Source organism: Nyctibius grandis, chromosome 12, assembly GCF_013368605.1.
Source record: "Nyctibius grandis isolate bNycGra1 chromosome 12, bNycGra1.pri, whole genome shotgun sequence".
Lineage (NCBI taxonomy): Eukaryota > Metazoa > Chordata > Aves > Nyctibiiformes > Nyctibiidae > Nyctibius > Nyctibius grandis.
Genome location: NC_090669.1, coordinates 19,519,648 through 19,530,833, shown reverse-complemented (window position 1 = coordinate 19,530,833; position 11,186 = coordinate 19,519,648). Strand labels below are relative to the sequence as shown.

General features: G+C 42.9%; 1 protein-coding gene across 1 annotated transcript; it reads left to right on the top strand.

The window, feature by feature from the left end:
- The first annotated feature begins 6,168 nt into the window (after positions 1-6,168).
- Positions 6,169-10,396, top strand: HSBP1 (heat shock factor binding protein 1). The gene is made up of 4 exons (XM_068411252.1): positions 6,169-6,271; positions 7,101-7,167; positions 7,384-7,503; positions 8,956-10,396. Exons 1-3 carry the CDS (start codon positions 6,227-6,229, stop codon positions 7,500-7,502), a joined length of 231 nt encoding a protein of 76 aa, XP_068267353.1. The 5' UTR covers positions 6,169-6,226; the 3' UTR covers position 7,503; positions 8,956-10,396.
- The last annotated feature ends 790 nt before the right edge of the window (positions 10,397-11,186 follow it).

Genomic DNA, 11,186 nt, shown 5'->3' with positions numbered 1-11,186 from the left:
GGAAATGCCAGAATTCAAGACAAAGGAAGATTACTTCCAATGATCCCGGACACAAGTTTCATACCTCACTGGAGCCTTGCAACTCCTAGGTTAGGATGGCAACGGCCACTCAAGTACCTCTGAAAGCAGCACATCAGTGATTACTTGACTGAAAAATCCACTCACATCTAATTAGCACAACAAAATTATTCCTCATATCTGTGGCACGCTTGCTCTTTTCAGGAACCTTAATGAGATGCCCTCTGGAATGCTTATAATTGAAGAAGAAAATGGACTTCAAGTTTCTAAAAATGAAGGTCTTCAGGCACTATAGGTCATAAATGTCAATGTATGTGAGAAGAAAATATTTCATTTTGGTGCATGGTCCACACTGCACATAGCTACGATGAAAGATTCATATCTCTACATTAACATTTCACCCGTAAGGTACGGGGCATCCAGAGAGCTCACTCCCTTCCACTGAAGTTGGGCTCTGTGATTCTTCACAGAAAAGTCAGCTGGTATTTGGTGCCAAGGGGCAACAAGTCTCTCCCTGAAATTGGGAGGGAAAGAGAGCGGTATCAGAGACACCGCTGTCTCTAGGACTGCTCAAAGGAGACTGAGATAGCAATACTTTGTGTTAGCAGAGTAAGGCCCTTTCTCTTCTCCTCGTACTGCCTTAGCTGCAGTAGCATTGAGGCAAGGAGCAGCTCAGACAACTTCACGCTAATAAAGACGTCCTCTTTTCAATAGGAATTCCTCCTGGTCCTTTGGCACTCAACTGAAACGACTCCACAGCCCGATTTTTCTGTCCTGTCCAGCTGCCCATCAGAAATAATGGGATTCTGGATTCAGTGATCCTCATGAAAATTTTATCAAGAGTTAGAATGGCAAGGTGCAGTTTTAAAGTCAAATCTCTTTTTGAGCTCCACCCCTTCTTACCTCTCCCATCTTGCAGTCTTTTCTCATGCTCAATTTAGAATGTCCCCACATATAAAATACAAAAATTCAAATAGCTTTAAAAAGTTACTACACTTTTTTGTTCTTGTACTATCATGCATTTCTCTTGGGTGAATTTAATTACCGCATTTAATGGACTGCTACCAAATGAACTGTACACATGCTGATCATGGGGATCATATACATATTTTTATACATGGGCTGATCACGGATTCTTTGACCAACATCTCCAAAGACTGAATCTACCATTCTGAGGACAGATGGCCATGTGAAGCAAAATATATCTTAGTAGTTTCTTTTCTCACCTGTCAACAGTGAGAGTATCTACATTTAGTCGACTTTTCTACTAGTAAAGTGTCTGATTTTGTACGTATGACTTGTCCTTTTCTTTACAGAACTATTGGTTCCACTAAAGTATAATCTTATAATCACCTCATTGTCCTCTTAGAGGTTGTTCCTTGAGCACAGTTCCTCTTGTCCTGCCTCTAGAGATGCCAGTAAGCAATACCATACTTTACCATGAATTACGAAGCAGTTATTAGGCCACTGATATTGCCATGCATTGGCACACTTTGGCATTGCTGATTGCCTTCTGCTGCTGAAAGCTTAGTAAATCTAAAGGAAGAACAGTGTAACATCTTTCTTCTTCCAGCACCTCAGCAGGAGTTTCGGAAAGGGCTTTTGGCTTTGTGGTCATTGACCATCAGCAAGCTTTTCCCTTTGGGAAAGTATGGATTACAAAAGCTTTTCTTCTCTCAGTCACAGAGGGTTTAGTAGCAATGCTCAGGAAGTAACATTCTGAAGCATCTGTGTACAAGAATGAAGTGGGAGAGTGAGGAGGAATGAGAGAGTGAAAGGGTAGTGTATGAAATAGGGTAACATCCTGCATATCTCCATCTCTGACCTTGCTCACTTTCTTCTGGTCTGACCTCCTAAAATGAAATCTGTCTACTCTTAATGAATCCCTGCTTGTCTTTCTCCACCCTCGCGTGGCTCAAAAGATCTGAAGCGCCCAGGGAAGTACTCCTCGGTCAGCTCTGATGGCAGGTAACAGCAAGATAATCAAAGACTGAAAATACAAAATATAGGATAAATTACCAGAGGTGAATAACTACAGCAAAAATAATTTCATTTTGTAACAGGAGTTAACTTCATGTGAAAGCTACTCATAAAAAAGCTATTTGTTTTAGTTGCTGAAGAATAATCTGAAAAAAGCACAGTGAATTGTTTCTGGTTTAATAAAAATCACTTTCACATTTATTCTAGACCTGTTTATGCTGTTTCCATAATTTGTGCTTTATCCAGTTAAATAATCACGAGTCATGATATTGAACGTTTACTTTTCCTTTGACAGTTGTTTTCTAAGTACAGTTCTTTGTTTAATATGTCCTGACCTCATGTATATTTGACAGCCTCTAAGGAGTGTTATTCCTCTGGAAATAATAAATTAGTTCTATTTGTTATATATTTATATTTTCTCAAGAATTTCTGCCATGAGTAACTCAGGATGTAATTGAAATATTAAGATTTCATTCTTAAGATTTCATTGTAAGTCTTTGGCTCAAACATAAAAAATGTATCTGCGATTTTATGTGCTGAGTGTCTTAAGATCCATAAATTCAGCACGCTCAAATGAGGGAGCAGGCAAGAATGGTTGCAACAGTTTGAGTGCACAGTCGTTGTACAAATAATACTCAGAACTACCGCAATTATCTGAAAGTCATCAGGGAGCCCAGATAAAATCCGATTGTCAAAGCAATTAAAGTATAGTTGCTATTTATTGCCTCACAGAATACACAGACATCATAATATAACCTTTTCTAAACTGTTACCACTGAGCTAACGCAGCAGAATTCTACCAGGAACACGGTCCTCTGGAAGAGCTGCCATTTAAAAGGTATAAACACAGGACCACAGCTCTTTGAGGTCATTACAGAATCCACAGCAGTGGTTTTGGTAAGAACGGGGTCTTTTGCAAAAACAATTGCCTTTGCAAAAATTGCCTTTTGGAAATTTTATTCTGCCTTTTTAAACTTCCATTTCATTAGATGTCTCCCAGTCCCTGTGTTATGACTACTGCAAAGGAGGCCTAACAACAAATATACAATTAATTCTGCAGCATTAACTACTTAAGGTGATTTTGGCATTAGCTGGCACAAGAAATAAACTGTTAAATTAACAGCCTTTTTTTCAAGTCGTTACTTGATGAGAATTATATTGAGCCCTAATCCTATGCTACCAGAAGAAACAGGAACTGAATCAGCCTTAAAGACGCCAGTACCAGAAATCTCTCTGTTTCCACAAAGGCGAAGTTCATTCTGAGTTCACTGGAAAACTGAAAATGTGCCTGCTTTTGTACAAAGCCTGGCCATGACTTACTGCTATACGAGGTCCAATCATTCTACTTTGGAATTACATATCCCTGCATTTTAAAGGAGTTTCATTAACTGTTTTTAAATTAATCTTTGTAAATTTCCCTTGATTTTAAAGAAAATGACAAGCTCCTTGTAAATTTTTAAGGTCCTCCTTCTCTGTATACTTTAAATTAAGACTTTGTCAGTAAAAAGCTAGCAAGAGAATTCAGCCTTCTACAGCTCTATTCATTTCAGTAATCTCAGAACATTACTGTGAAAGGATCATTAATCCTACCGGTCCTCCTTGCATAGCATTTTCTTTCAGTTCAGTCTCAAATAGGAGACAAAACCCTGCAGATTTTAAATCAGTCATTGTTTAACTATGCCATGCTAGGAAGCAAATGAATAACGAAAATGTTTTATCCTGCCATGAAAAAAAAATCCTAAAGTTATGAGAACAAGTGTGCTGCCATTTGACACTTACTAAAAACCTTAATGGCCTGAGGAATCATTTTGTTAGCCAGATCCGACTCCCTGCATAACAAGGACTGTTATACCAGTTTATATGGTCTGTGTCCAAGTGTGGACACACACTTTAACTCATTTGTCAAAACCATCTAGGGCTTGTCCATACCCTAAAATGGAACATGGTATCGGGATGTTTGAGCTGGAAGAGGCACCAGCTGAATCTATAGAGTACCCCAGCTGAACTTACCACAATCAGTAACGGCAGGGTCACGTAGTGCTGAAGTCAAATCAGTAATGTCTCATTCTCAAGGTCAAGCTGCAACAAAACCAGCTGGAGAATCAGGCCAATCCATAATTTTTTCTTGTTAAATGATGGAGAACCGATAAAGGCATGTGAATTGTCACCTGCTGAAACCTGGAGGACTGCTGCAGGGAGGGGGCTTGGGACCACATGTCTTCTCCTGGCAGGCATCTAGCCTATGGGCTGTAGCCTTGACACCCTGCTCAGGAGGCTAGAAGAGACAGAAATGGCCTGCAATAGCTTCACATGATAAGCAGTTTCCTGAGAGCTCCCCTCTTTCTGCACTACCTAAGAACAGCAAATACTAAGAACATAACGAGACACAGCAATTTAGTTTTACCAGAAGAGCCTGTAATAGAACGAAGATCACCCTCAGCTCGGCGCGAGAAGGCCCAAGCGCACACGCCAGACCTCTCCGGCTCTGTGAGCGTCTCTCGTTGCAGAAAGCCACAACTGCCTGACCGAGCCACACACGGTGCACATGGGAGAGAGTCCATGTCAGTGAGCACCGTGTCGTCTCCCTGGACAGTTGGATGTTCAGAAGAATGCCAGGGAAGACCTGGTCCCGGACAGACACTGCTATGCCACATCCGCGGGGGTCTGGAGCGGGTGGGCAGCAGCCGCAGCCTGACCCTGTGAGCACCACTGCCTGCCACAAGACCTGCACAGGCCCCGGGGAGCCAAGATCCGCACTTGGACATGTCCCAAGAGACCAGATATGATGACCTTTTCAAAACAAGAGTTTAGCTGATTCAAACAGCAGTCATAGAAACAACCACCTTTCGTAAACACATCAAACAAATAAATGGGGGCTCATTTCTTTGCGTTTTTCAGAACTAGAAGCCATATTTACTTTCAAACAGACAACAAAATTTCCCCAAACTGGCACTAAAGTTTTTTTATTGCTACTGCAGTGCTCCAAAAGGCACATTAATAATGCAAACGCCCTGCATCTCACATTTGTTACTAGTTATGGGTAAGGCAGAGTGTGTCAGCGCATTGTATTGGCTTTCAGGTGAAATGAGACATCTGAGAATCATCTGCTGCTAATGGGAAATGTTCTTCATTCACAAATACACATTCAATGTTTTTGTTAATTTCAGTTTACGTCTTATCTCAGTACACAATAACCAAGCCAGGTAAACATCGATTCATTTCACAAGTGAAAACTACAAATGAGTAGTTTTGGTCTAAACAGCCTATAAACTCGCACTTAGGAAATGCTTATCCTGCCTTCACCCCCACTGTGAAAATCTGGTCTGCGAAGCTTTACAATATCTTAAAGACCATGTCACTAATCTGTGGCAGACATGAATTTAATCTAATGCATGCAACTTTATTTGTACTTTCTTTCATGAATACAATATGCCACAATAATACATTCTCTTTAATGATCAATCCACTTACATAATGTTCCCGATTTCCAGCGCTAATCCATAATGCCGCCCTTCCTACAGCGAGCCCCTCTGAAGGCAGATTACCTGCCAGTGTTTGCTGGCCGGGCTTAACTGCTCATTCCTTTCTAAATTAAATGGTGAAAAGGGGGAAGGCCTCTTCAGACAGCACCATCCCTCAGGCCAGGAAAATACATTTGTAATCTCCCCAACTTGCAGAGTTATTTTTTAAGAGCATTAGCAAAACTATTAAATCTCAATGTGAGGAAAGCTTTTATCCTAGGAGCAAGATTAAATGTAAGCTTAATGCTCTGGGGAGAAAAAGATGTTTTAACGCCTTCCCTTCCCATGCAGCTGTGCCAGTGCTCTGCTTATACGAGACTTCGCCTCCTGCGCTGGGTCCGTACACACGGGGGAGGCCCACAGGCTCCCGACTTCTCACATCCCGCTGCCAGGGGAGGCGGCGGCGGGGGCAGAACCCGGAGCCCAGCTCGGGAGTCTGCAGGACGGCTCCCTGGGGGATGGCTCCCTGCAGCCCGGGGCCCGCGGCCCCCCCGCCAGGGCCGGGCAGTCCAGGCGGGAGCGGGCGCTGAGGAGGGGCTCGCGCTGGGTTTTCCCGCCCTCGCCCCTCAGCCCTCGGGGCGGTGCGCACTGCATTACCCAGGATGCCCCGGGGGCACCTCTTCTCGCGAGAGGCGGCGGGGCCGGAAGTCGCGAGGCGCCGCCCGGAAGCGCCGCTGCCGCGGAGCCGAGCGCCCGCCGAGCCGATCATGGCTGAGACCGACCCGAAGACCGTGCAGGACCTCACCGCCGTGGTGAGGCCGCCGGGCCCGGGCCACCGCCTCGGCGGGAGGGGGGCGGCGGGGAGCGCCCGGCGGAGCGCCGCCCCGGGGCGGCCGCAGAGCGCGGGGCGGGCGGGCCGCGGCCTCCCTGGGGAAAGGCCCCCGCGGAAGGGGGTAGGAGCCTCCGGCCTCGCCCCGTTCGCGGGCCCCGGGGTTACCTTCTGGGGCCCGGCGCGGCCGAGCTTGGGTGACCCGGGCCTGCCCGCTGCTGCGGGGCTGCTGGGCTTGTGGTGTCGCCTCGGCCCTTTTTCCCGGCTCTTGCGATAAACCGCTGCACTGCAGGGTTATTTCTGCCGGGTCTTGGGACGGCTCCGGTCAGAGCGCGGTTACCGTCGTGTTTCCCATCGCAGCCCTAAAGCCACTTGCTTGCCTGAAGTGCTCGGCTAGTGCCGGCGGCCAGGGCCGCTGGGACTCCTTGCGCAAGGAGGAGTTATCTGTGTCTGGGAGGGATGTGGTTAAGGGCCAGGGAGCGTGCAGAGGAAGGCTGCTGTTCTGGTGCCGAAAAAAGTGTCACCATACGATTAACACGGACGCTGGAAGCTGCTGTTGTGGGTTTAGTCCTGGTTGTGGAACGCAGGCGTTTTCTGGATTTTGAAATTGTTTATTGTGAGCCTCAGTTCTCCTGTGTGTGTATATCTATATGTAAAAATATGTTACGTAAATATGGAATTACACTGCAGAGTTTGTGCACAGTTGAGCTCAGCAATGAAAGAAAACATAATTATGTCATTACATGAGATTAAATACTGTAACAACTTCTTTAACGAAAACAAAACAGACTTCTTTTTTTCCTTTCTATTAGGTGCAGACATTGCTTCAGCAGATGCAGGACAAATTTCAAACCATGTCTGACCAAATAATTGGAAGAAATATCCTTTTTTAAAGTTAGATAGGTACTATATGCTACAGGGGCACAGGTATTTTATGTATATTTACCAGTGGGATTCAGAAGATAAATTGAAAGTGGCCATAAGTGTTTGAGTAAAGCTATAATGAAAAACTCAAAACAACAATAGCAAAAAAAAATCCTAAAAACCAACCCAACCACTGCTGGATTGCAGTCATAGCCCTTAACTCCAGTGCACTTGATGACATGAGCTGCCGCATAGATGACCTGGAGAAGAACATAGCAGACCTCATGACGCAAGCAGGAGTGGAAGAACTGGAAGGCGAGAACAAGACCCCTGCTACTAACAAGAGCTAAAGTGAGACCATTGCTTGCTAGCCTTGAAACAAATCCTCAGGTCACTTGAAATTGCTGACTTTCATGTAGATGGCATTTTTCCTTTGATTGTGAGGTAATCTGAAATTCATTCAGAGCAGCTCTGTACATTATAATACAAGAAGTTTTAAGAAGCTCTGCTCAGCAGGCTCCTAATAGCCTCTTCAGCAAGGAGGTTTTCTTCACCAAGACTGGGAGGAGAGTTATTTTCTTCATGTCTTGTTAGTTTTGAGGAAGTGCAATAGCTGTACTCATCCCCTGTTACACGCTCACTCGGTACTGTTAGTAAGATCTGAAATAATGACTGTCACTGCAGCATGGGAAGGGGAAGAGATGGGAAAAAATATCAGCAACAAAGTGAGCGGTTCTTTTCCCTTCTGTCATCATATTTGAGCCTCATGAAAAGGACCATAATCTCGTGCACGTTGCCAACATCTGCTCTGGTTTCCATAGCTGGAAAGCGAGCATGGTGCTAGTCTTCCATCTTCCACTGCATCCTGTAGACTTCAGCTCCCACTAAGCTCCTAAAGACTGCAGACTTGCTGCTGTGCACAGGGGCTCATGAGAGAGTTACTGTCAATCAGTTGTAAATTCCTCCTGTGTAAGTTAGGAGCTTGCTGGGAGTACACGACTCACACATACCATTGCAAAGCAGTATGTCCTGGCTTGGACAGTGTAAGATAACGCTCAGACATGAGGCAAGAAGTATTCTAGGGCAATGCTCCCTGGAAAAAGAAATTTCTTATTGAAAAGTAAATGTGATATTATATATTCTTCTTATGTAATTTCTTAATGGACAACTTGCCCCTATATTACACAAAAACATTGGAGAAGTAGATGTTTCATCTGCTTGGCAAGCAGCAGTTCAAAACCTAGCACAAAACCATGTAAATAAATTCAAGTGATCAGGTAGCACCACACACAGCATTTACAACAATTGCTAAAGGCATTTCAGAAGATGGGGTGATGCAAGAGTGCCAGAACTGTTACAGCATAAACAAGGGGTGTGTGTGGTACTTAATTATAGTATGTGAGCGCTAAGATTTCACTTCAGTTTGTGTAGAGCTTGGTTTTTGTAATCCATGGAAGGCAACCGGTAAACGAAGTACTAGATGTATCATGGTAGAGTAACTTTTTTTTTTTTTAAGGTGGCTAAAACAGATGTGTCTTAGCCTGTCTTAGGCTTGAAATTCTGAGGTCATGTCTAGAAAACTGTGCAGCCTGTGTAATAGCCATGTGTGTTTCAAACAGATGTACATCTTCCTTGTTAAGGTACCTATTTTTTGTGATACTTGGACAGAAATACAAATTATGGGCTTCATTGACCCCAGTGCCAGTTTCCTTAGTCTGAACCCCACAAATGAAAATTTCTGATGAGTGTGATTCTCTTAATTCTTCTCAGTAACATTTCTTTTTTATTATTTTTCCCCAACAGGTTGCCAACAACTGAAGATGAATCCTGGAAGATTTTTTTTTCCTACAAATCCTTGGAATTACAGAATAGCTTTTTGCAACTCCTGTGTGTAAAAGCATTTTTATATTGTTACAGAGCTTGCATTCCTAATGTATATTGTATAGTTAGGGGTAGGTTAGTTTATATTTTGATTTGTGTACTGTAATTTCACTTTTTGAATTCTTGTTACGAGGATCAATTAGTTGTGTTATTAAAACACTGATCTTATGGATCTCAACTACTGGGTGTATTTTTTTGTGAAGTCACTTTTTTCCCTTTCTTATACTTTTTCTAGACGTTTAATTTTTGATAGCTAAACATCTAGCGACTCCCATCAAAAGGAAATCTGAACTTGTCCTACGTAACTTTGTGGAGTGAAGCACAAGACTGAAACTCAGCATTACTCTTAGCTCTAAGCATCAGTCACTCAACTAGTTGAGGACTATATGTGTTGTTTTCTCATGAATGTAATAAGGTGATTTTGGAAATGTAAGGCACTGAACATCAAAATCATGCCTCCTACTCCTGGTGTTACCTGACCTGTGTGTTCCTAGAACATAAACCAGCAATAGAGATTTAACGTTAGAGACACCTGTACACAGTTGAGCAACCACTGCCAGTCACATCTGTTCTCTTTAGACAGACAAGGAACTATTAACTATGAAAAATCTCATGACAGGATTTAAGTTTTTTAACACTGTAAAACCCTACTTTAAAACTGACAATGTGTCATTTACCATCATCTTTGAACAGTGATTATGGTTAAAATAGTGATACTGGACAGAACAGGGATGGGACTGCGGGAGTGTCTGTACGTGGTCTTTCAGGTTAAATCAGTCTCGTACCAAACAGCTTGCTAACAGAGCAATGACACTTTGAGTAACAAAAAAGGAGAGAATCCGGTTAGAATTGTAAAGCCTTGCTTCTCCTTCAGTAACGACTAGCCAGAACTCTTCAAAACATTTGGTTTAGAAAGCTGTTTGCTTGTATAATCATATCCACACTTATGGGCCTGGAGTTTAATGGATTACATTAGAGTATTTTGGCAATGAGAAGTGTATTTAGAAGAGTCTGTACTGTGTCAGTTGTGAAGAAAAATGACCAGTGTCGGCTATTACTGACAATCATTTCAATGCTCCTCCAGCTTGAAATACAAATTGAAGAAAGCACAGTGGCAGTCAGTGGGTATATGTGGACCACACTTACGACTGCTCTTTGAACGCCACCAAATTAGCACCTGTGTGTTCTGAAGGCAATATGACGGGTCATTTTTCATAACTAGGGGAAATTGTAATAAAAGCTCATAATAATAGGGGAATTTTGGGAACATGGGAAATGTATCGATATACCTTGTAATACCAGCCTTGGGCTCTTTGTAATGTCATTTAAAAAATCTAATAAACTATTATGTGGTAACAAATAATCAGGTCGTATATATTAAAGCAAAATCTAGTGTAAGTATATCATTGCATGTGAGATGATTGTATTTAGTTACATGTTATAGAAAGACTTTAGCACAGCCCCTGCTTATAAAATAGAATATAGACTATAGGTGTGTTTTGTATAATAAAAGGGTGAGTGCAACTCATGCCCTGTCAAATCTGGATTTTACTAGGTCATGACAATCTAGACCAAATTCACAGGAAAGCATATTACAGTGGAGGAGAGGGATGGAAAAGACAGAACCCCCCCTACTCCTAAGTTCCTCAAGCTCTCCATTGTCTCTGCTGTCACCTCTCACCACTTCTACTCCAAATTTCTATTAACACCACCCTCTTCAACCCCAGCTTCTCTTCCACTCTTGACTCTCCAGAGCTCAATTTCAGCTGTTGCTGAGGAAAAAGCCACTGCTTCCAAACTGTCTCCAGGTAACTACTAAGTTCAGACGCTCTTTCACAAAAGATCTACCTTAGGAACAGGAAATAGAATCAGTCTTTTGCTATGACAGGAATGAAGAGTGACACCATGTAAGCCTTGAGGCACAGTTTTCATAGCCAATCATTAATAGCGATATTGTTTTCTGAATGCCAGACTTAAGACCTGAGAATCCAGAAACAAGCTGAAGATCCCAGGAGCTGTGTGGCCTATTTATTTTACACTGGGCAACAGAAATACATTTGAAACTTCTGTCTCATCTCATCTGGTGCCTTAATTCCTATCGTTACAGCAGGAATGATACTCTCTCAGTACAGAGGAACAGTGTTATAATAAAT

Coding starts and splice junctions, on each gene's coding strand:
- HSBP1 (XM_068411252.1), top strand. CDS start 6,227: ATGGCTGAGACCGACCCGAAGACCGTGCAGGACCTCACCGCCGTG. Junction 6,272..7,100: donor TGCAGGACCTCACCGCCGTG/GTGAGGCCGCCG, acceptor CCTTTCTATTAG/GTGCAGACATTGCTTCAGCA. Junction 7,168..7,383: donor TGACCAAATAATTGGAAGAA/ATATCCTTTTTT, acceptor ACTCCAGTGCAC/TTGATGACATGAGCTGCCGC.